Genomic DNA, 25,187 nt, shown 5'->3' on the forward strand with positions numbered 1-25,187 from the left:
TCCTGACCTTGCGTCCGCGACCGCGCACAGCGCGCGCGCTTAAAATAGACCCGGGGAGATTGACGTTAATTGAAAATAAGAAAAACGCAAGAAGAGCCGAGCGCCGTTCATACGGCTCGACGGGGAAAAAGGGGGCATGTTGGATGGTGGGAACGATGAGATATGAGAATATTACAGTGCACGCTCGGATGCGATACCGGCTGAGAGATTCGGCAGGTGAGCCCAAAATGTTCTTATTTATGGCTGATCTGATGCGCGCCGTCGGTTCTCAATATCAGCCAGCGGTGAGAACGAACGATCCCGAGTAATAAGAGCAATTTTCCGATGCTGGTGAATAAAAAAATATGTGTAGTTATGAAAAAGGCGTGAATTGAAATGTGTATATGAGTGTATGTGGAACGCGTTTTTGATTGAACAATGAACGGTCTAATGAATGCGCCGCATTGCTTGTGTTTGGGAAATGGCTACGATAAAAGGATGTGGGTTTTGTTGAGGAAATGTTTTCATTTTCTTTATTTCTATTGATTTGATATGATTTTAACGGTATTTTATTCTCATCTGCAGCATGAAAGCTTGCAATAGCAGGAGAGAGAGAGAGAGAGAGAGAGAGAGAGAGAGAGAGAGAGAGAGACGAATTGATAGAGAGAGGTAGAGAATTATCATTCGAATAACCTCAAAGCCGTGATTTGCTGCATCTGGGCTGTGGGGTCTCGTTAATCATAGTCATTAGATGGTCGTAAACAGTCGGCTTTGTAGTTCTACTCGTTGTCAGACTACATAAACTTATTCGCATCTGTTTGAAAACACCTCTGCCAGCACCGTTATTTAGCTGTTCTCCAGGCCTGTCTGCGCGAGGGACACTCGGGGGTCGAGTTGTTCTCCGCGTGCATGCTCAATACCCGCTGGTATATTAATCACGGGCGGCGCGTGACGCTGCGCGCGTGTGAATTGAAGCGCAGTTCGTCACCTGTTGGAAAGGTAAGCGCACGCGGGAGTGCCAGTCAGGAACCAGTGTCGCGACCGTCCGTGTGGATGAATCCAGGAAGCGAGGCCGGTACCGAGTCCAAGTTGTCATAGTGATTTTACCATCTGCTGGCTTGGTTTGCTTAAAGCTTTGCCAGCGCGCGCACGTGTGTGCGTGTGTGTCTAGGCGTTGTGTTGTATGTTTACGTTACAAAACACTGGCATTAGCCAATTCGAGGGAAGGGTCGTGACACCACAGCTCGTTTCACGAGCTACTTGTTATCAGATGTGCAGTGAATACTGAACCTCGCTAGAGTTTTCATAATGAATGCCCCCGCATAGTTTATTATCCGCGCGCCATCCCGCCACTGCACCGTTCAGTCGGAGCTACGGAGGAGGAGGAGGCGGAGGAGGAGGAGGGGGAGGGACAAGACTATTGGTATTCATCCCTCGTATGGTAGTCTCTTTCACCGTCCCCGCCGTGAGTCCGGGGAACACACACATACTCCCCATTCCCCATTCCTAATGAATGCAGAAAAGAAGCCGTTTACCCTGTCATTAAACCTGAATAGGCAATAGCACCAGTTTCATGTAAAGCTGAATTCGTCAGTTCAATGAAAGCAGACTTTATCATTTCATTTCTCGCACAGTTATGTGGGTTAAATATCAAGGACCCCAATTTTGAAACACTTCTACCCTATACTGACCTGATTCAGGCGCGCGCCGTCCTCCCCTGTCCGCTCGCTATTGGAAAATGGGCACTGGAATAAACGGACTCCCAGTATTCTCTCGATGGGCCCCCACGATTCAGATTAACTGACCCACATTACAAGGGTGGAGGAACCCAGAGCTAAAAAATATTTACTGAAACGCGAGTAGGCTACGTTTGTTTATTATACTGATATTCTACAGGTAGCGAATCTCATCAGCACCATGGACAGCGACAGGAGTGAACAACAGGAAAAGATCCACTCAGAGCCCGTGGGTACACTTAAGGGCTGGATGGCTTTAGTGGATGGCTTATTAAATTCAACATTTTAAAAGATGGAAATATTAGTTAAGGCTTATTTCTGTAAGTCAGCAGAGGTAAAAAAAAAAAGAAGAAATTTGAGGTAATCAGTTACATTATTTTAAGTTGACATACTCGAAGATTAGGCTAAGTAAACAAAACTTAAATTTTGATTTTGTATTACACAAACAAGTTCATTATAATTTAAATATTGACTAAGCTAACTCGCTCAGTTTGATTGACTAAACATCATGTTAACTGCTAGCTAGCAAGTGGTAAGCATGGAGACTATCTATATACACTTACATGTATATACAGTTAAACATTATACACTAACAAATCTCTCCTTATATTAATCTTGTGCTACAACACACCAAATAACACTTAATTCCAACATGTATTCTCCTTTTACAGTCTGATGCAATAATGGGATTTAAAAATCAGTTCTTCAGTTTAATATAATATAGTTAAGTTCAGCTTAATATAATCAATTACTGAGTTCACATGACTTTTTTCTATTAAGTACAACGAACTTAGGAATATTTGATCTGTAATATTTGAGTGAAATTAACTAATTTCATTAAGTTAATTTCATGGTTCAGTTTTACAAGCATGATGGGAAATTCTCTTGCCATTGTGTAATTCATCAAGTTATAATTGATGGTTTTGATTCCTGAACTTGACCAGCGTATATTTCTGAAGGTCTGGTGTACCTTTAATCGAAATACTTTTCAGAGTTCAAGAGGTGCTGCATAATGGGAATGACCCAGTTAATTGCACACTGAATAATTGTAATTATTTGATCCTGTAGGTTGCTGTTTTAAGGCATAATAATGCTAGTGATGAGTCTGCATTGCAGTTGCTTTTGGTCAGGTTGAGATCAGTTTGTTTCTGTGTACATGGGATTTTTTTATTTTGTGTTGTTTGCGGTTCTAAAGTTGAATTTACTGGAAAGGCAATTATATAAAATAGGTCATATAAGCACCTGCTCAACACACCAGTGTTTTACACCACTGTGAACGAAAGTCGTTTCACGCCTCTAGAGTGCCAGGCATGTAGAAATCAGGTATTTTAGGTTCTGTACTGGAAGTTGTTAATTATTTTGCATTGCATAGTGTTTTGCTCATATAATGTTCCTGAAATAGAAATTGTAGGCCGTTTTATATAAATTTGGAATATCTTGATATTCACTTTTATTTCTGTAATGTCTATGAGATCAAAGCTCTGATACAGAATTATTTGATAATTTACTTTTGTTTACATCTCAGGCTGTAAATGGTTGCAAATCAGTTTTTTACCCAGAGAGTGTGCATTTCTGTCAGAGCCTTAGGAAGGCTTACAGATTTGGTATTTGCATGATCTGTAAACAGTGCTTCTGGGGCAGTGAGTTATGAAATGGGGATTATTGAGCCTGATGTCACTTCTTTTTTTTTAACTGCTTAAAGTGTAACTTTGCCGTTTTTCAACCCACTTTTTATTGTTACAATGTCAGTATTATATGTAAATTGACAATATTTAGTCGTTCTCTGTGTTACCTGGACTGAGAAATTCATGTTTATTTGTCTGCAAATGTCTTGGTGACTTTTGACAGCTCCAGGGCTTTCATGAACACGGCAGTTTCTTTGTTTTTCCCCCTCCGTTTGGCCTTAAACACTGTATTCGTAGTCATCCAGCCTTTAGCCACTGCCTACAACGCACTGGATCCTTTACTGCAAACCGAAATTAACTCACTCCCGCTTAACTTTTACTCTTTGAATTCTTGCACCCGGGAACAATACAAGTCAACACCATTATTACTAAAAGTTAAGCTAAGTATTTTAAGTATTTCCTACTTAAGCAAGGCGGTATTTGACTCTGGTCAAGCGTATCCATAGCAGACTGGTGGGAGTGGCCTGATGGCATCGGTGTTGAAGTTTTCCTACCTATTTGGCAAAAGGAAAGACAGCAGCCTTTTTTCTCTTTTTTCTCTAGGTTGTACTGATTTCCTTTCTACTCCATAGGCAGCCAAGTTTTAGGGTGGGAATCACAGGGTACCTCACGATATGATACATGCCTCACAATACCGATAATATCATGAGACAGCAATTCTGCGTTAATTAATATATTTCTAGACAATGATACATCGCGATATCTGTCTAACTATGAAAACAAAATGCCTGTGAAAATGTTAAGGGTTTTCCAGACTTTGGACTAAGCCTTATTTTATTAATTAAAATACCGATATTTGCCGCTACTCTATCAATTATTGTATCACACGAAGAAGGACAACAATATATTGCCCTATCGATATTTTGTCCCACTCCTAGTGTCAACAGAAAAGTCTTGGTAAACTGGACAAAAAAGTATTCACTGTTGAAACTTTGGTGCTATTTTAAAGGTTCCTTGTGACAGATTAAAGGTCAATGCGTTAATGATTAATGACCCTGTGGCCATGTTTTACTTATCCCAGATAGTACATCTCTCATCTCTTCTCATCAACTTCTAAATTAGTGGCCCATGAAAAAATTCACATAAAATGCTCCATGTATCTTCATACATGATATAACACACCACTGTCCAATACAACATGTCGTGGCCAGAAAATAGCAAATTTGCCTCAATATCGACAGCATTTTATTTATTTTTGTCAGTAGTTATTGATATGTTTCTGGACAAGAAGTGAACATGACACTCAACCAGACATGGCTGGATATTCATTTGAATTTTCTTGGTCAGTTATGTAAATGTTTTGTTTTGTTTAGCATTGTTGTTACATATTGATTCTATTGTCAGTGAATGTTTATAAGATCCTAGAAATTGAGCCGTCTTAACAATACAATGGTTCTTTGGTGCGTCAATTTTACCCAGCCAGAATCGCAGTCATAGATTTTCAAACCTCCAGGTCTGATCTTTGGCCAGATTTTTAAAAGGAAGGATGTAGATGTGAACTCTTGTTTTGTGGTTAGTCCTCATCACCGCAGTGCAGGTTAATGAATGCTGTGGGTTTCGGCCTATAGGCTCTACATGCTGCCATCCCACAGCGTCATGCGCGCACATTGATTTCAGATAAAGCAGCTGCTCTGCGTGTTTGTGGCTGAAGCGTTGCATATCGATCCACTCACACAACATGCATTCTGAACACAAGCCAAGCCCTTGCACTGTGAGACTTTAGCTCCTCCCCTCAGAACATAAGAGATCCACCTGCCGTCCATGTCTGATCCCTCATGAGACTGAACCTACAGCGCTGGAGCTGCGCAAGGGTCCGGGGTTAAAGAGTTTATAATTGCCCCTTAGTGCATGTGTAAATGTGATATGAACCAGAGATTGTGTGTGCATCTGCAATTGAGTGTTTCTGCTGGCTTTCTCTCTTTAAAGTACACCATTTGTATAACATTCATATGCACTATCATCTAAAGTTTTGGGGTTGATAAGATTTTTTAAAAATATTTTAAAGTATCAATCCAATTTAAAATAACTTTTCTATTTTAATATGTTTAAGGTGTAATTTATTCCTATAATAGCATGAGCTAAATTTTCTGCAGCATTACATTACAGACTTCAGTGTCACATGATCCTTCAGAAATCATTCTAATATGCAGATCTGGTGCTCAAGAAACATTTATTATTATTATTATTTCTTATCTTAATATTTTTGATCAGTTTCTGACTGCTAATTTTTTCAGGATTTTTTGTTGAATAGAATCTTCAAAAGAATATCATTTATTTGAAATACAAATCTTTTGTAACAATAATGGCAATGTAATGCATCCTACGTAGCTGAATTGAACAATGTATTGACTCCAAACTATTGAACATCAGTGTAATTCTACAAAGTTCTGTCATGAAACTCTAGTGTAACGGTCATCAGCTGGAGTGCCCTCGAGAACCACCAGAGGGCACTCCATTTCAGATTGTCATTTTCCCTCACAAACTACATTTCCCATACTCACTGCCCGGACTCATCTTTACTGATCACATTCACCTGTTTGTCATTACCTTGTTTAGCTCACTCCTTATAAGTCTGGTTTTCACATTCAATCATTGCATAGTTTTGTATGTGTTACACTGCATCTCTGAGCATTTCTTTGGTTCCCTGTATTTCGGTTTCTTGGACTCTCTGCCTGCCTCGGGATTACCCGTTTGCCTTGTCCCCTGCCTGCCTCTGGATTACCTGTTTGCCTTGTCCCCAGCCTTGTGTGTTTGTTTGTTTGGACTGCCTACCTGGACTTTGACCTGTTGCCTGTTCATTTGTTTACGTGTCTGGATTGTCCCCTTCTGATTAAAGCTGCATTTGGATCTAAACTTTCTGGTCTCTGAGCAGTTCGTGACAGAAAACTATGCCGACACAGATCCAGCAGCCAAGTAAGACCCAGACCCATCGATGAATCCAGCAGCACAAATTATACGTCTCCGTCAAGGAGATCGACCCATCGAGAATTATGTAATGGACTTTTTGGAGCTTGCTCCTCTGACTTACATGGATGAGGTATGTCTAATGATATTTTTTCGAGGAGGACTATCTGAGTCACTCAACTACCGTATGCCATTGCATGACCCTAACGGGACTCTTGAACAGTATATTGACTTGGCCCTTTCCTTGAGCGGTTCATCATTTACTGTGGGCCTTGTGGAGGAAGAACCCCGCAAACTCACGAGAAACTCTAAGCCTGAGAATCTTCACGTCATGCCGCCCATCACCGGATCGGTCTCTGGACGTTCTAGATTAATGTCCAGTGTGATGGACTCACCGCTCATGTCAGCACGGAGGGCCAAGAAGATCGGCCGAACAGGGTCTCGTCCTGCCAAAACCACCGCTCCAGAGTCTCTTTCCGCCGAGGTGTCTGCCGAGCCAGAGCTTCACGTCAGTCCTGCCGAGCCAGAGCTTCACGTCAGTCCTGCCGAGCCAGAGCTTCACGTCAGTCCTGCCGAGCCAGAGCTTCACGTCAGTCCTGCCGAGCCAGAGCTTCACGTCAGTCCTGCCGAGCCAGAGCTTCACGTCAGTCCTGCCGAGCCAGAGCTTCACGTCAGTCCTGCCGAGCCAGAGCTTCACGTCAGTCCAGCCGAGCCAGCGCTTCACGTCAGTCCAGCCGAGCCAGCGCTTCACGCCAGTCCAGCCGAGCCTGCACTTCACGCCAAATCTGCCGAAGCCAAGGAAGTATGCGTCATGCCCGCCGCCCCTGAGACTGAGAGCGTCATGCCCGCCGCGCCTGAGACAGCAAGAGACATGCCCGCCAAGCTAGAGCCTTCACCGCTGGTCTCGTCCAGCACAGAGTCCTCTTCGCCGATGGTCCTGCCCAGCTCAAAGCCCTCGCCACCGCTGGTCCCATCAAGCTCAGAGCGTGCTTATCCTGATCCAGAGACTGAGCTTCACGTCGCTTCTGCTGATCCAGAGACTGTTCACGTCGCTTCTGCCGATCCAGAGCCTGTGTTCCCTGACAAGATGGCCGCCGCCGAGCCTGTGTTCCCTGACAAGATGGCCGCCGCCGAGCCTGTGTTCCCTGACAAGATGGCCGCCGCCGAGCCTGTGTTCCCTCACAAGATGGCCGCCGCCGAGCTGGTGTCTGTTCCTGAGCTGGTGTCTGTTCCTGAGCTGGTGTCTGTTCCTGAGCTGGTGTCTGTTCCTGAGCTGGTGTCTGTTCCTGAGCCGGTGTCTGCTCCAGCCTATGACCCCGTAGCTACCCCCAAGAAGATTTTGGGGGGGGGCAGTAGGTCCCGCGATGGGACCATGAGGGCCTCCCCGCCGTGGCCGCCCGAAGGGACTTATCCGCCGTGGCCGCCCGAAGGGACTTATCCGCCGTGGCCGCCCGAAGGGTCGTCTCCGCCCTGGCCGCCCGAAGGGTCGTCTCCGCCCTGGCCGCCCGAAGGGTCGTCTCCGCCCTGGCCGCCCGAAGGGTCGTCTCCGCCCTGGCCGCCCGAAGGGTCGTCTCCGCCCTGGCCGCCCGAAGGGTCGTCTCCGCCCTGGCCGCCCGAAGGGTCGTCTCCGCCCTGGCCGCCCGAAGGGTCTTCACCGCCCTGGCCGTCCGAAGGGTCGTCTCCGCCCTGGCCGTCCGAAGGGTCGTCTCCTCCCTGGCCACATGAAGGGCCGTCTCCGCCTCGGTCGCCTGCTCCGCCCTGGCCGTCTGCGCAGCCTCAATCTCCAGGCCCTCTTCCGCTCCACGGGCCTGGCCCTCCATCCCACCCCAGAGTCCGCCTCCACTCCACCTCCCTCCTAGAGAATCATAGGAGCGTCTGGAAGCCGCTCTTTAGAGGGGGGGCTATGTAACGGTCATCAGCTGGAGTGCCCTCGAGAACCACCAGAGGGCACTCCATTTCAGATTGTCATTTTCCCTCACAAACTACATTTCCCATACTCACTGCCCGGACTCATCTTTACTGATCACATTCACCTGTTTGTCATTACCTTGTTTAGCTCACTCCTTATAAGTCTGGTTTTCACATTCAATCATTGCATAGTTTTGTATGTGTTACACTGCATCTCTGAGCATTTCTTTGGTTCCCTGTATTTCGGTTTCTTGGACTCTCTGCCTGCCTCGGGATTACCCGTTTGCCTTGTCCCCTGCCTGCCTCTGGATTACCTGTTTGCCTTGTCCCCAGCCTTGTGTGTTTGTTTGTTTGGACTGCCTACCTGGACTTTGACCTGTTGCCTGTTCATTTGTTTACGTGTCTGGATTGTCCCCTTCTGATTAAAGCTGCATTTGGATCTAAACTTTCTGGTCTCTGAGCAGTTCGTGACATCTAGATGGCGCATGCTGATGTTTTTAACTCAATCCACTTGCAAACATGTTGCATCTATAGGCCACAGCTGATTGGTTCCTGTTGTATCAGTAGCCAATGTGAGCTCAACCTTCAAATACTTGGTCAGCATCTGCTGTAGCAGTTTACATAAGCAGTGTGTCTTACTTGCTCACAGCAGCGTGTCGTGTGTGAATTGGCAGTACTAGCATGTCTTGTACTTGCTCTTCAGCAGCAGCAGTGTAGCACATCTACTGTATTCCGCCAAGACCAAACACATTAACATTGTCACATCCATTACCATGCCACAAACACACATAGAGCTGTCATGACAGAACTATTGTTTTGACATTCTGAAGTTCATTCTAACTTCTTTTTACGCTTGAGAAGTGTTCTTTCTTTAAAATAAATGCCATATGGTATGATATTTAGCTATCTAATGCTATGACATTCATGCATTTTAAGTTTGACATTAAGTGTCCCTTTTTGAGGCCACTGTAAGATGTGACTAACTGTATTTTCTGAGGGATTATTAATATGGTTCATATTCTGAGTGGTGTGATGAGAGGTTCTGTCTCTTACATCCTGTTTGTGTGTATTTCAGGTTTGTGCTGAAAGGATTTGCGTGCTGGAAAAATGAACAGCTTCACCTGCTGAAATCAACAACCAATATGGAGCATTTGGTGGCACACACCTGGCTGCGGAGATTCCCACTGGATCTTCCTGAGTGTGTGGCGTTTGTTATTGAGTGCTAGAGTGTGATTGTGTCAAAGCGGAGAGTGTAATTAAGCTACAGACAGAGATTTTTCAGTGTGAACGTGTGTGTGCTGTTAAGAGGGACCATGTGGCACACACAGTCAGCAACTTACCTGCCGCTTCCCCACCTGCTCTGCCGACCTCTGAACTTTGCTCTGTGTTGGCTGCTTGTGTGGTTGATGTGGTCAGTCTCCATGGCAACAGCACTGACCTACCAGCCCACAGTAAACACAGCACTTGGCAGACTAAGGGGGATGCGGGTTGCTGTGGCAACGGAGGGTCTGGGCCCTGTGGATCAGTATTTGGGTGTGCCGTACGCTTCCCCGCCTGTAGGAGAGAAGCGCTTCATGCCGCCCGATGCTCCATCGGCCTGGTCCGTTGTACGGAACGCCACCCGCTTTCCTCCTGTCTGCCCACAGAACATTCGCAATGCAGTGCCCGACATCATGATGCCCGTCTGGGCCACCTACAACCTTGACACGGTCGCGACGTACCTGCAGGAGCAGAGTGAGGACTGTCTGTACCTGAATATATACGTACCCACAAAAAGTGGTGAGTACCTACGAACGCAAAATGCACACACACATTCCTTATTTCATATACAGAACATCACTGGTTTTGGTTCTTGGTTTTAACAATTTTTACATTTTATCTGATAATATTTGATTATTTTATTGTAATATTCTTTGAAGAGAATCAGTTTATTCAGATGGTTCATGTAACTGAACAGATCTTAAAAAAATTAAAAATAATCAGCCTTGTAAGTTCCTGTGCTGCATTTTAGATCTTATTTTTATTGCAGACTATTTATTTAAAAGCTGCATTTAAACAAACATAGGATATATTCTATTTTTATTATTGTACACAATGTGCAGTTTTTTTTCAAAAACCCTTTTTGCATGAAATAAAAATGAAACAATTAAATAATCATATATATATATATATATATACAGTATATATATACAGTATATATATATATATATATATATATATAAAATATACTGCCTGTTTTAATGTGTTTAGCTAATTTTTGTTTGTAACTTTTGTTAGTAAAAATTACACCCTGTTTAAAAGTTTGGGGTTGGTAACTAAAAAAATTGAAAGACTCTAACGCTCACAAATGTTGCATTTATCTGACCAAAAATACAGTAAAATTTGTAATATTGTGAAATATTATTCAAATAATAATATTTTAAAAATGTATTTTATTCCTGTGATAGCAAAGCTGAATTTTCAGCATCATTACTCAGTGTTCAGTGTCACATGATGATCCTTAAGAAATCATTCTGATAGGCGGATTTGCTGCTCAAGAAACATTTCTTATAATTATCAGTGTTGAAAACAGTTGTGCTGTTTTTGTGAAAACCGTGATATAGTTTTTGTGTGTGTGTTTGTTCTGAATTTTTGATACAAATTTAAAAGAGCAGCATTTTATTATCTTTTATCTATATCTATATCTTTTATTACAATGTAAATGTCTTAACTGTCACTTATGATCAATTGAATTCATCCTTACTAAATAAAAGTATTAATATCCTTTAAAAATATTTGATCGGTATAGCTTGACTGTAGTTTAACTACTGTAGATAAAGAGTAGCTTGAAGCCTTGTAAGCTACAGTTTCAAAGCTTCCCCAACACTGCAACACACATTATGCACAGAGATATAATTTTTATTGTAATCTTGGATGTCAAAAATAAAAATAAAATATTCCACTTCAGCTCTGTTATGTTAGCTTAAAAGCACTACAATCCTCCACGGATCATCTTAGTTCCTGTCTTCCTCAGCCTTTCTAGGCTACATCAGAAGCTTCTCTGATATCCAGTTCAGTGCCTATGGCCAGAATCCATTCTGTGCTTTCCTTGCAGTCTTTAAGTCTACTGGAGTGAACGTTTAGAGCACTGTTTTGGCCTCATTTGGAGGAAATAGCAGATTTCTCCTGGTAAAATGTTGAAAGCTTTATTATTGCAGGGTTCGGGAGAGTGAACCCCTGGTTTCACACAGTAATTTAGAGAGGAGTCCACTGAGCTTTTATACATTCCCCACTTACACACGTACACAGAACCCGCAACACACACACAAACACACGTTTCTCTGCGGTCTAGTTTCTATCTGCTCTTCCAATTTATCATCTCTTTCTCTCTCTCTCTAGGTACAAAGAGAACAGGCGACATGTCAGCTGACACAGAGCGTTCAGAGGATGATGGTATGTCCCGTTTTCATCATTCTTTCAGTTGAATCAATTTTTTATGTTTTTTCCTATTTATTTTTATCCCATCGTGGTTAATGCAGGAGAGAATAATCTGGATGATATTTACACAATGTTGCATCATTTTCAGGATGATTTTATAAGGTGGTCCAGTGTGTTTGGCCCGTGTTTTGCTGTGGCCTTGGGTGGTTATAGATATCATATTTTCGACCACTTCTTTACACTGTTTCTATAGTATTTCAAATCCATAGTCTGTATTACTACATTTTGCCACTTTCTCGTTATGACGTTTGAACAGTAATTCAAACCAATCATTTACAAATGCATCTAATGAATAGACATTATTCACTTGCCTACCGTTATTTGTGAACACTGCATTTGAAGTCAACACTTCACCATAAAATGACTATAATCATTATAATAAATGAAACTCAAAGAAATTGAGTAATTTAAAGGAAGTCTCTGAGGCAGATCTTGGCTGCTTACATTGTTATTTTAGTCACTTTAGTCACAAGATCTCTGTGGAAATTTTGAGCAGCTGTGAAAAACACTTCAGAACATAGAGAGCCTCATGTTTTTTTTTGTGCACTTCTCTCTCTGTGTGTGTGTGTGTGTGTGTGTGTGTGTGTGTGTGTGTGTGTGTGTGTGTGTGTGTGTGTGTGTGTGTGTGTGTGTGTGTGTGTGTGTGTGTGTGTGTGTGTGTGTGTGTGTGTGTGTGTGTGTGTGTGTGTGTGTGTGTGTGTGTGTGTGTGTGTGTGTGTGTGTGTGTGTGTGTGTGTGTGTGTGTGTGTGTGTGTGTGTGTGTGTGTGTGTGTGTGTGTGTGTGTGTGTGTGTGTGTGTGTGTGTGTGTGCAGGTCTGAGGGATTCTCGAGATGACCCCCGTCCTGTGATGTTGTTTATACATGGTGGCTCGTACATGGAGGGCACGGGGAACATCATGGACGGTAGTGTGCTGGCCAGCTACGGCAATGTCATCGTCATAACCCTCAACTACAGGGTGGGAATATTAGGTATGTACCATATGGGAAAAGGATTTTAAGCTTTGAAAAATTGGTAAAATCTGTATTTAATAAGTGGCCAAACTAATAATAATATTAATAACTAATAATAATATTAATAACTAATAATGAATATTAACAAAAACATGTTCATGTTTTGAAGGCAAGATCAACATGCACAAGATAAAATTCCAAATGAAACATGTCAGCCATTAAAAAAGCATCCAAGTCTTTAGAAGACCTCAGTAATGTTTTATAAATGCTTTGGGGAGCAGATCTGTCCATTACAGCCTCATTCAGAGAAAGTGCTGTTAGTGTGCTTCTTTTCTAAAGAGCTCTGATTTTGTTCAATCTCAGCGAGAAAAACATCAAAACAACGCACATTTCCTGCTCAGATGTTATCAGACAGAATATTACCTACAATGAAAGAAAGAGAAGAGAGTTAGAGTGCAGAATGCTCCCATCTTTAGAAATGAAAAAGTTCTGAAGAATGCTCTGATAAGACAGCACAGCTGAACCCTATAAAACAGCAGTCATCTCTGAAAGCAAACAGGCATCATCGGCTTACATTTACCATCACTGATAACCTGTCGGCTGCAATAAAACCTCTGAATGAAAGAAATGTACTCAAAAGAGTACTCAGTCACTCAAAGACTGTGTCTTTAATAGGCAGAGAACATGTACCCAAATCCAGACTTTACAACAGTTTCAGTACAACAGATAGTGACCACTTAGACAAACTTATCAAAGCTCTTTTGTACATCTTGGACAAAGATGTCCTAAATATCACTGGTAAGGCTGTATGCAGCTCCTAAAGAACACAGCCAATCCCAATGGCTTGCTCCAACCCCAACTGGGGGGTCTTGATTTAGCTGCTTAGCATGACCCAGTTAGCCCCTGCTAGTAGATGTCATAACTACACAACCTGATTGTTTTTTTGTTGTTTTTTAAAGCAAAGTATAGCTAGAGTAAAGCTGACCAACTGAGAATCTTATGGATGGCTTTCTTTATGTCCGGTACACATTGTACAATTTTGGGCTGCCCCAGACAAAAGATGACCAATCGTGGCGATTTATGTGGTCGTGGCTCCTAAACGGTGGTCCTACGTTGTACAGTGAGAGATGATCAAAGACGTCTGTTGTCTCTTGCGACCAAAGATAGCCTGCGATAATTTTATGACAGTGTCCAAAATTTAACATGATCATCTCACAGTGAGTGTGTTTGCTACTAAGACCCACGTCTACTACCTAGCACAAAGAATTCAACATGAAATGGCGTATTGATCAACGCGACGAACTTAAAACTACTTACCTCAAGCTCCATTTGCAAAATTGGCAAGTTGGCCTCTTTTCCCTAGCCATGACCGTCCATATTCTCCTCTTTCACTTCCTCCTTTTTTTTAGCGCACATAAAAACCACAATTGCCAAAGTGCGATTCATCTTGCTCTATTTGTTTACCAATAGCTCATGCTGATGACCTTTTATTCTTCCATACTAACTTGCGTCATTGCCTATGATTTGATAGGTGTCATCATCGTACAGTCTACGTTCATGTCGTACCCAAGTTTATTAGATCCATGTCGTACAGTGTGATTTGTAATGATCCTATAGGATTGCTGAAATCGCACAGTCAGTAGCAGGCATTTGGTATAGACCTTCTTGGTGGAGACCTGCAGCTTTTTTCATAACGTTTCCGGCCATTTCCAGGTTGTGCAGCAATATTCAGGGTTTAAGGATTTATTTTATGCATGATTACAAAAAATTATACCCATAATCTCAGTGAGACATCTGTTTCTGTTTCTCTAAGCTTCAGTACATTCGTCCTGTTTTCAACAGTCAAAAAACACAAAAATAAAACAAAAAGATTTCACTCTCAAGATCATTGATGAATAGTCCAAAAATATTGTTTTTCAAATCTTTCTGTCCTCTCTCTTTATTTCTGTACCAGGGTTTTTAAGCACGGGTGACCAGGCCGCTAAAGGGAATTATGGTCTCTTGGATCAGATTCAGGCTCTCCGCTGGATCAATAAGAATATTGGATATTTCGGTGGTGATCCAGGCCGTGTGACCGTATTTGGCTCAGGAATCGGAGCATCCTGTGTCAGTTTGCTCACTCTTTCACACCATTCTGAAGGTCAGAGATCAGACACCTCAAATAATATTAATGTTTAATGCAACATATAAATGGTAACACTTTAGTTTAGGGTCCAATTCTCACTATTAACTAGTTGCTTATTAGCATGCATATTACTACGATATTGGCTGTTTATTAGAACTTATAAAGCACATATTAATTCCTTATTCTGCATGACCATATTCTACATCCCTTAATCCTATACCTAAACTTAACAACTACCTTACTAACTATTAATATGCAGTAATTAGGAGTTTATTGAGGTAAAAGTCGTAGCTAATAGTTAGTTATTTGTGAGAATTGGACCCTAAACTAAAGTGTGACCATATAAACATATAATGTCACAGATGCTATGAAATTCTCCTCGCTACTGTTCCAAATGTTTATATATTCAGATCAACATCATTCATGAACATACGTTGAAACAGAGGGACCTGACAGTGAGTACGCTTTGATAAAAACAATATCAAAATATTATTAAATTATAATAATATTAATACATACATTTAAATATCAATGAATTGTTTGGAAAACAGAGATAATGGACAAAAATATGTCCTTTTAAAATCTCCTCATTGGAATCCTGGTAATAAAGTCATTTTTTATAATTATGCTTATTTAATGATACCCTCTGTAAGGCCTTATGGTAATTAGTTAAAGGTGTGTATTACCTAGTACATAGTGTATTTCTGCAGTCCGTAACTGCTGAGACAGCTGCCTCTGCAACCATGACCACTGTCACATTCGAGTTTCCGTTACCACGGTAATCTCTGCTGTAACCATGGTAACTTGTCTCCTGCCTCATCAGCCTTATCCCTCTGTTGTGGGCCTCAAGTGTGTGTAGGTGTGTCTGTCACTGCAAGGCGTGTGTGCAAAGAGTGTTTTACAGAGATCAGAGTCAATCGCACACGCCTGCAGGGATATTGATCCTACATCATCGTTTTGCTTCGGTGTACAGTACTGATAACTCCTCTTCCTTTTAATCTCTTTCTCTCACTGTTTTGTATTCTCCCTCCCTCTTTTTGTCAGTTTTTGAAAATTTTACGCTGATCCCCCTATTTCATAGCCTAATGATAGTTTACGCATGCATTTGCTGATACATATAGTTTAGCAAACCCTGATTTTGTACATACTGTATAATTTTATAGCTCTTTTCTCACCAAATGCATTTACAGCCAGAATAAAACCCAGCTGCACTTCTAAGTGGTTGTGTATTTTAGGACACCGCCAGCAAAACTGGTATGTTTCCTAGAAATCCTGCTTTTTTACGGAAAACCACATCTCTGTTTTTGTCTAAATTGACTGTCACTAACAATTTTTGCAGTTATTGCTCCAGAAGAAAGCGTCCTTTTTTTGTGGGTACCGCAGAACAGGTCATCCCCGTTGAGCAGACATTATTTTTCAGTGTGTATAGAGTGAGGTCATTGGTGGCAGACTGCACCGCTACTGTTGGTATATCATTTATGGAGATGTTCAAAATGATTGGACTTAAGCTACATCCCGTTCTCTCTACCCTCCATACATTTAACTGTGGTTTCTACAGGTTTTGTTGCTTCTCTGAAATACACTGATACTAAGTCATTAAGACTTAAGCTCTCTTTAAATTATTCTGACTGTTCCAGACCGAGTGAAATATGCAGTATGACTTCAAACAATCAAAAATCAATTTTACTGTTCACTAGAAAGTCTCTGCTACAGAAGAGGATAAAGGATAAAAAGGATTAAATCTGCATGTAGATTCCATTTCATTTTGTATGCCAGAGCGTTTGATTGAGTAAAATTATATTTTCTACATGACAGCGATAGAGGAAATTTCAGGGAAAAAAAAACTCTTCTTCTTTTTATTTATTTATTTCATTTTTTGGTTTATTATCTGATGTGAGCATTATGTGACACTTATTCATTCATCCACTCTATCACACAAGAGTCTAATTTATTTGATATTTTTGATACTCCCGTACTATGCTAACATAAGTTGCAGTACCATCTAAAGCAGGGGTTTTTAAACTAGGATACCAAAGATTAGATATTATAATGTTTTGGGGTTTTTTTCAACACAGTTTAAGGTTTAAGCACATGAAATTATTCTAATAGTGAGTAGAAAAATATATACTGTCTTACTTAATACTGGTAAATATTTCCACATACTATTTAAATTAGCTTTGATTTTACTGTGACACAATAAAGGCTTTAAAAACAATAAAAAATACTATATAATAAATTATTTATAATAATATAAAATATTTGAAAATTATTTATTTTTAAGAACAGCATGTTCTCACACCTCATTTTTTCATGCAGTACAAATGGGTCTTTATACTGTACATCATATTTATAGTCATTTGCAAAATAAAAATGAAAACCCCTGATCTAAGACTTTTTTTTTTATTCAGCTTGATACGTTATTCAGTATAAGTGTACACTGGAAGCTTCAATACCAGGGTTTTTTCCTTGTGTGTGCAAGCAATATAGCTCTTTCTGATTCTGATAATAGCTGACTTGAGCTTCAATCCCCGAAATTCAGGAAAATTCAGCTCCCATCTGGTGGGTGATTGGCATGTTTTACACCAAGCAGAGCATCCCAGTAGGATGTAGCTGTTGAAGTAGTTTCTTTTCACTTTCCTTGTTGAGTAATTTGCATGAGTCAGAAATGCATGTGCTAATTATGGAAGGCTTGTCTTGGTTGAAATGATGTGGTAGAATTGATTAGAACAGAAATGTTTCAGTCACCTGATCAAGGTTGGTGAAACTTGTTTACACGACTTTCGTACAGTGCAACCATAGAGTCAAGGCACAGGCTCATCACAGCAACAGTCCTGCGGGAGGAATCAGGGGTAAAAGTGTTTTGCTGAAGGCCACAATAGTGATGACTCATGGCTCGTGCTTTGCAGAGAACATCTGATGATATTTGACTGTCATGATATTGTATTCTAGGCCTATCAAGTTTGGGATTAGTGTCTCTATAGACATGTTAGCTGTCCGATATCTGTAATCGCTGTCTCAGAGGAGATAGTTGAATGTGAAATATTAAATGATAAAAAAAAAAGCCCACCCCCGACCAGATGGGAGTTATCCTACTAATATTATATTATCTAACTGATTACAAAACTGTGAGTGCAGTTGAATATGAAGCATCAAACTTAAGAAACAGACAGAATGTATTCAATTGGAACATATGACAGAAACTGTATATGGTCAGGAAAAAAGGGCAACATAAAAGCAAAAATGACCCTGAAGATCAATTGCCCCTTAATAAAAAAGTTAATTTCTAGCAAGTTCGTTTGGTAGAGGGAAATCTAATGGTTGAACTCATGCTACCTTCTTGCTCCTCTAAAGTCCTTTGTTGAGAACTCTTTGAGTTTCTGCTCAACTAAAGGATTTTTAATTTCTACATGTTCTTTTGGGAGCACAGATTGAATACAAGAGACAGTGAATTCAAGTGCAGTCCACGCTGGCAGCGGGGCTACAACACATGGCCTTGCACATGGCCAGTAGTGTGGCACTGAGGACAACGATTCACCGAACGCTGTTGTCTGCGATCTTTTCTCACCTTGTGGATTATAGGATTACAACCATTGCATCGCACTCAAATAGTCTTGTGGATTTGTAACTCATTTCATCTTCATCATCAGTTCAACTTATCAAAGACAGGGCATTCAAACGATAAGTTTAGTTCATGTCATTGACGCATTATTGAAGAGACAAAGACCTTTGAGATTGCTTTGCAGTTTATTTCTATTGTCTGTTTGGCACATGTATTAAGCACTGGTGGAGAAAATAAAATTGATTTAAATGATCATTTGTTCTGTGAAGATATTTATTTATCAGTACATGTCATAAGTCTGTTGAACCCCCTCAGAGTACATCTTTAAAAGAAAGGTGTTACAGATTGGGACCAAACAGATTATTTGGCACATGTAAGAAGAAATAACCTGCCCAGCATGTACTGATACTGTATAAAAGCTTCTCATTTAATAATTGAGAGTGGATAAAAAAATATATAGTAATGTGGTTGAAGGATGTGAGGATACACAGAGTAAGCCCAGGATGTGGATGGACCCCGTCTTTCATGACAGATGAAAGATACTGCAACTCTGCCCTTTGAGGATACTAATATAATTACTGATCTGGAATATTGGCATGGCATTTACAGTTTTATTTTCTTCTGACATTCCCTATTCTCTCTTCAGGTTTGTTCCACAGAGCAATCATTCAGAGCGGCTCAGCACTATCCAGTTGGTCAGTGAACTATCAGCCTGTGAAATACACACGTCTCCTCGCAGAGCGTGTCGGCTGTAATGTCCTTGACACACAAGTAAGATGATTGTTTTAATTTGATTGCTGATTGATGACTGTTGAGTAATTAAGGAGGGGGTGGCAATGCAGTTGTGAAATTTGATTGGTTGCCAGTGTAATTATTTATTTTTAACTTTATTTTAGTGTCTACATTTTAATGACTAGCAATTTTTAGCAGTTGTGTAGGTGAGGAGGCAGATATAATGCTTGTGGTTTTTATGCAGGACCTGGTCCTCTGCATGCAGAAGCGTAGCTACAAGGAACTGGTGGAGCAGGAAATTCAGCCAGCGCGCTTCCACGTGGCCTTTGGCCCGGTCATTGATGGTGACCTCATCCCGGATGACCCTGAAGTGCTCATGGAGCAGGGGGAGTTCCTTAACTATGACATCATGTTGGGCGTTAACCAGGGCGAGGGCTTCCGCTTCGTAGAGGGTGTGGTGGAACCAGAAGAGGGCGGAGTTTCTGGCTCGGATTTTGACTTCACAGTATCTGATTTTGTGGACGGTCTCTACGGTTATCCAGAAGGGAAGGACACTCTCAGAGAGACCATAAAGTTTATGTACACTGACTGGGCCGATCGAGACAATCCCGAGACCCGCCGCAAAACCCTAGTGGCCATGTTTACGGATCACCAGTGGGTGGAGCCAGCTGTGGTGACGGCCGACCTGCATGCACGTTACGGTTCTCCGACCTTCTTCTATGCATTCTACCATCACTGCCAGAGCCCTATGAAGCCTCCATGGGCGGACTCGGCACACGGTGATGAGCTCCCCTATGTGTTCGGCATTCCGCTTATTGGTCCCACTGAACTCTTTCCCTGCAACTTCTCCCGAAATGATATCATGCTGAGTGCCGTCGTTATGACCTACTGGACCAACTTTGCAAAGACCGGGTAAAACAGAACACTCTAAAATAGCACAAGCAACCAATCAAAGAAATATGCACAATTAAGCAACACAAAGTGAAATATTATCATTGACATTACAACAACAACAACAACAACAAAAAAGAGTCAAAGATTGTTTGGTTTTTTTGCAAATATTATTTATACATGCCACTCTGTAATCAATTATGCAATCATTAAACAAAAATAAATTTTGTTCACAGTCCAGTGCGTGAAAAAATGCTGTAAAAAGGCATTACATAATAGTATTTACACCATAGCACATTGCCACAATACATCAGGCTCCCATCTTACATCTTTCCCAGCCACCAGGGAATGGTAAAACAAGTGTGACTGGTAAACATGTAAACAGTCCCTGTGACCTTGAAGTAGGTCACAGGGAGCATAGCTAGAAACTGGGAGGAGCAATGCTATAAGTAAATTACAATGTAAAACAGGGCATCAGCATTTAAATCAATGAAACAGTGCCTTCTGGTGGAAAGAAAGTGGCATTAAAACAATGCACCTGTAGATACATACATACATCAGCTCACAACAGGGATAGTTTAATATGTTGTTATTCACAATTTGTTTGTGTTGATAAATCTTGTATATGTTTGATATGTGTTTCAAATAATAGCCTACATATTTATTCACTAAATACTGTTCAAAAGTTTGGGGTCAGTAAGATATTTTGAGTCTTGTCACCAGTGAAAACAGAAATATTATTACAGTTTTAAATAACTTTATATTTTAATATATTTTTAAATAATTGATTCCTGCGAAGGCAAAGCTGAATTTTCAACATCATTACTTCAGTCATGTGTCACATGATCCTTCAAAAATCATTCTAATATGCTGATTTGCAGCTCAAGAAATATTTCTTATTATTATCAATGTTAAAAACAGTAGTGCTGCTTAATATTTTTGTAGAAATCTTTTGTAAAATTATGTCTGTCACTTTTGCTCTATTTAATGCACCATTTGTTCTAAGTTTGCTGTTATAGTTTGATATACATTTTCTGAAATTATTGAATATTACTGAATATGGCATGATAAAATATAAATTAATTTTAAAATGTACTAAAACAATAAAAAAAAAATCAGGATTAAATTGTATAATATTTATATAGTTTATTTAGTTCAGATGTAATTAATTAACTGTATTTTTGTGTATCTGTTTGTTTAGGGATCCGAACAAGCCAGTTCCTCAGGATACGAAGTTCATCCACACAAAGGCAAACCGTTTTGAAGAAGTGACATGGGCCAAGTACGGTCCTCACGACCAGCTGTATCTGCATATTGGGCTGAAGCCTCGTGTTCGGGATCATTATCGAGCTACTAAAGTGGCCTTCTGGAAGCACCTGGTACCTCACCTGTACAACCTGCATGACATGTTCCACTACACGTCCACCACCACGCGGGTTCCACCTCTTCTGACCACACACAGCTCTCACAGTGCTACGCCGCGGCCAGGCAACAAGGCTCGTACCCCTGGTAAACAGCCCCCCCAGTCCACAGCACGCAGTGGACCGCTGGTCATTGCCAATCCGCGCGATTACTCCACGGAGCTGAGTGTCACGATCGCTGTGGGAGCGTCGCTCCTCTTCCTCAACGTCCTGGCCTTTGCTGCGCTCTACTACCGCAAGGACAAACGCAGTCGGCAGGACACGCCCCCTCAGTCCGCACCTCAGCGCCAGACCCCGCCCAATGACCTCAGCTACACACCCACCTCCATCTCTGGGGGTAACCCAGAGGAGGGGTCACTGTGCGACCCCCTACGTTTGACCCCGGCGTCATCTCCACGGGATTACGCCCTCACACTCCGCCGCTCACCTGATGACATTCCACTCATGACGCCCAGTTCTGTCGCCATGACTCCAAATAGCGGCACTATGACACCCAACACAGTTAGCTTGACACCCAATAGTGTTACCATGACGCCCAACACCATTACCATGTCACCTAATTCTTTGATGGGGTATCCCAGCATGCACCCTTACAACACCTTCACACATGGATACAACTCCACCAGCCTGCCCCACCCACACTCAACAACACGTGTATAACATGCAACAGAAACTCCACACGGCAACACACAACACTCACATCCCACAAATCCTTACAACACAATCACAGCGACTGATTACTGTAAAACCAGATCAATCCGGTGCAAACTGTTTAGCAGTATTCGAAAGTACAATAGCAGGTGAAACTAATAATAACATGAGCACAATCACCTCTGATTTAGGGCACTAATGAAACAGAAACATCAGAAACAATCATATAAACCAGAAGGAAACGAACAATATAAGCCAGAAGGAAGTGTCACGGTCTGCAGCACACTAGTACGGCTCAGTATGAACGCACCGCTTCTGACCTATGTCTATACAGACAATATTCACGTTATATGAGCAGTTAAGAAACTTCTCTGTGGAATAAGAAAGAACGAGCAGATTACCTGGAGGGTGAGCTGTAGTACCGCTGCTGCCTCTAGGTGGTGCTGCAAGACTCTAAAAACCCTGCAGGTGGTTTGATCCGCAAGAACAGTAGGGGGCGCTGGAGTCCCATCAGTGGTTCACCATTATGAACCAAGCAAGCACTTATTCTAAGATATGTAATAATAATAACCTGTAATAACAAACATATTAATGGCTATTGTACAGTATAACATATATTAACGTCAATGTACAGACAGCTTTTTTGAATGTGTCAGAAAAAAATTCTTTCTAATCGTTTTTAAGATCAGATTATATCCATAGCAAAGAAGGTCATTTGAAGCCCAGATTGATTTTAAATCCTAAACATTTTCCTTTCTTTCTTTATAAGCGCAAAAAATGTACTATTTTATAGTCTCTCTCTCTCTCTCTCTCTCTCTCTCTCTCTCTCTCTCTCTCTGAACGGGTGAATTGTGATGGCTATTTTACTTTTGGTATAATCGATTCATTTAGTTGTAGGTTACACGAACACATAACGTCGAGTATTAAGGAACACGGCGTGTGTGAAGATTAGGCTATTCGTGAGTGAGAGAGAGCGGGTGTGTAATTTTCAAGTTAAGCATCTTTAGATAATTTGTGTCTTGCTAAATGTTATCATTTTGTGACAATGCTTTTCAATCATCTTAAATCTGTATTGTATCTGAGTTTGTTTGATATGTTTTGTGAAAATGTTCGAACTCAATTTGAAAGCATTGAGTTTCTTCAGTATTTATCAGTGATATGACATCACTCATACAGTAATATGACATCACTCACGCTGTGATATGACATACAGGCTTTTGCTGAGAACTTAAAATGTTAATCTTTCCCGTGAAACATGAATGTGGTGATTTGCACTGAACACTGGGCTTCTCTGATGATGGACGTTCTAAAATATCATGTTTACTACGGAGCTGCACAGAGTTTGCACAGGAGTAACGTTACAATCGTGTAGTTATGGTGTCATATCCTGCCAGATGGTTAGATTCTCTATGCTAACCACCCCTGCCATGATTTTTGTGCCAAATTTGCGATAGTTTCCTTGGTAACCAGCAGAACGTTTGTCTGTTAACGTGTTTATGTGAAAGTTCAACAGCTTTATAAAAGAATTTGCAGTATTTACCACCATTTGAGTTCATCTGGACTTTGAAGAGGAAAGACAATGGCATTTGGATGCATGTGTTGGAAACAGCAGTGTGTCTCTCCTGGATGAGGGTGACCTGATGTGCAGCTGCTCAGGTCTGTCGATTCAACGGCTTGCAGAAGTCTGTTCTTTTATACTCTGTACATTTCTGCCTCAAATTTGCAGTAAATATTGAGTTTGCCTAAACTTCCTGCTCCTTGTTTATCAAGATTGATTTGGAGTCTGAAGACTGAAGTTTTTGATCTCAAGAGAAATCTGTGACGCATAAGCCTTTTACAGCGCATTCAGGGCACATTCTTTCTGTCAGAACTGAACCTGAATAAACCTTAGAGCTACAGGGAAATCTTAACTAGGTCTAAAACAAAAAATTGTATTGGAATATTTCACACAAAATTAAAAAATCTATTAGCCTAGCTACTTAACATAACTTCCCACTCGGGCAGCGCTTTCCGTACGACTATGCAATAGGCCTTTATTCAGCAAGTCTATGGGCCAGTGGCATAAACAGTCACAACAAGTTGCCGTTTTTTACAATCGCTACACATTTCTCAATACTTAGGTATTTTTCCACACAGTTCTCCTAACCAACTTTTAACATGGCACAGCAGTTAATGTCACATTCGAAATGCACTAATACTACCAAAACACTTCATCTATGTCTCAAATCAATTAACTATTCCATAACACAATAGCAAAGGTTTTCAACCAACAAACACACTTTGTCACTAATAAAACACTGACCTAAAAAACACTAACAAATTGCTTTTGTAAAAATGTCTTACAAAACAAGAATGACACGCTATTCTGCTTATAATTCACTGCAGTAGTATTTTACATACTCCATGTTTACATTACAGTACAAAATTATTCCTAAGTTTTCCCCTTTTGTATAGATGGTAATGAAATTGAAAGACAAACACTTGTGTAGGTGTTCAGCTACATCAAATTGTTTTGATAGTATTTAAGTTTAAAGATTCAGAATATATTTCAATATGGTATTACTGTAGAAATGTAGCAAATTTCTATCTTATTCGTTTAGGTTTTGAACTTAAGTTTAATAGTTTTGAAAAGTTGTTGAGTAATGCTTGTTGTGTCTGAGTGAGAAAATAATTTATGTAACTTGAAAGATGTAGTCATTGAAATCATTTTGTGCCAAAGCAATGTTAAATGATCCACAGTTTCATTTAACTGATGTTGTGATCACTGTGTGAAGAGTTTTGAAAAAGTGCCTTAAGTATTGAGAAATGTGTCCTAGCGATCGTAAAAATTGTAAGACTGTATCTTAAGAACTAACTAGCAGTAAGCCAAGGGGAAATCCGACTTACTTTTTTTGATACAAATTAAAAACACCTTATGTATATAAAAAAAGTTATGAACAAACATTTTTTTATGTAAGACTAGTCAAAGCAATTTATGCAACCGGCCCAAGGTTTGGCTATTATAAGGTCAACATTTCAAAAAAAACAAAAACATTTCAGTGGTCCTTGCATAAATGAGCCAAACAATGTTTTGCTATAGACTAAATCTTCTGATATGAGCAGGTTTTTGTGAAAGTTAGCAGTTTAGGTAATATCAACACTTGCCTATAAAACCATCGCCTATTTGAG

General features: G+C 40.8%; 1 protein-coding gene across 3 annotated transcripts in view; it reads left to right on the forward strand.

Moving 5' to 3' along the window:
• Positions 1-25,187, forward strand: part of nlgn3b (neuroligin 3b) — a 26,091-nt gene continuing 904 nt past the window's right edge. For 2 of the 3 annotated variants that reach the window (XR_014206040.1, XR_014206041.1), the window contains exons 1-8: positions 1-216; positions 9,288-9,991; positions 11,591-11,644; positions 12,503-12,658; positions 14,595-14,780; positions 18,971-19,095; positions 19,301-19,968; positions 21,149-23,675. Coding sequence is in view for 1 of the 3 variants with exons in the window: in XM_082169699.1 (XP_082025825.1) it covers positions 9,526-9,991; positions 11,591-11,644; positions 12,503-12,658; positions 14,595-14,780; positions 18,971-19,095; positions 19,301-19,968; positions 21,149-22,028 (2,535 nt within the window). In the remaining 2 variants the exon portion in view is untranslated. Of the gene's footprint in view, positions 217-9,287; positions 9,992-11,590; positions 11,645-12,502; positions 12,659-14,594; positions 14,781-18,970; positions 19,096-19,300; positions 19,969-21,148; positions 24,949-25,187 lie in introns of those variants that run through there. The other variant, XM_082169699.1, reaches the window with a different exon arrangement.

This window comes from Leuciscus leuciscus (assembly GCF_965113295.1).
Source record: "Leuciscus leuciscus genome assembly, chromosome: 5".
In the NCBI taxonomy this organism is placed as follows: domain Eukaryota; kingdom Metazoa; phylum Chordata; class Actinopteri; order Cypriniformes; family Leuciscidae; genus Leuciscus; species Leuciscus leuciscus.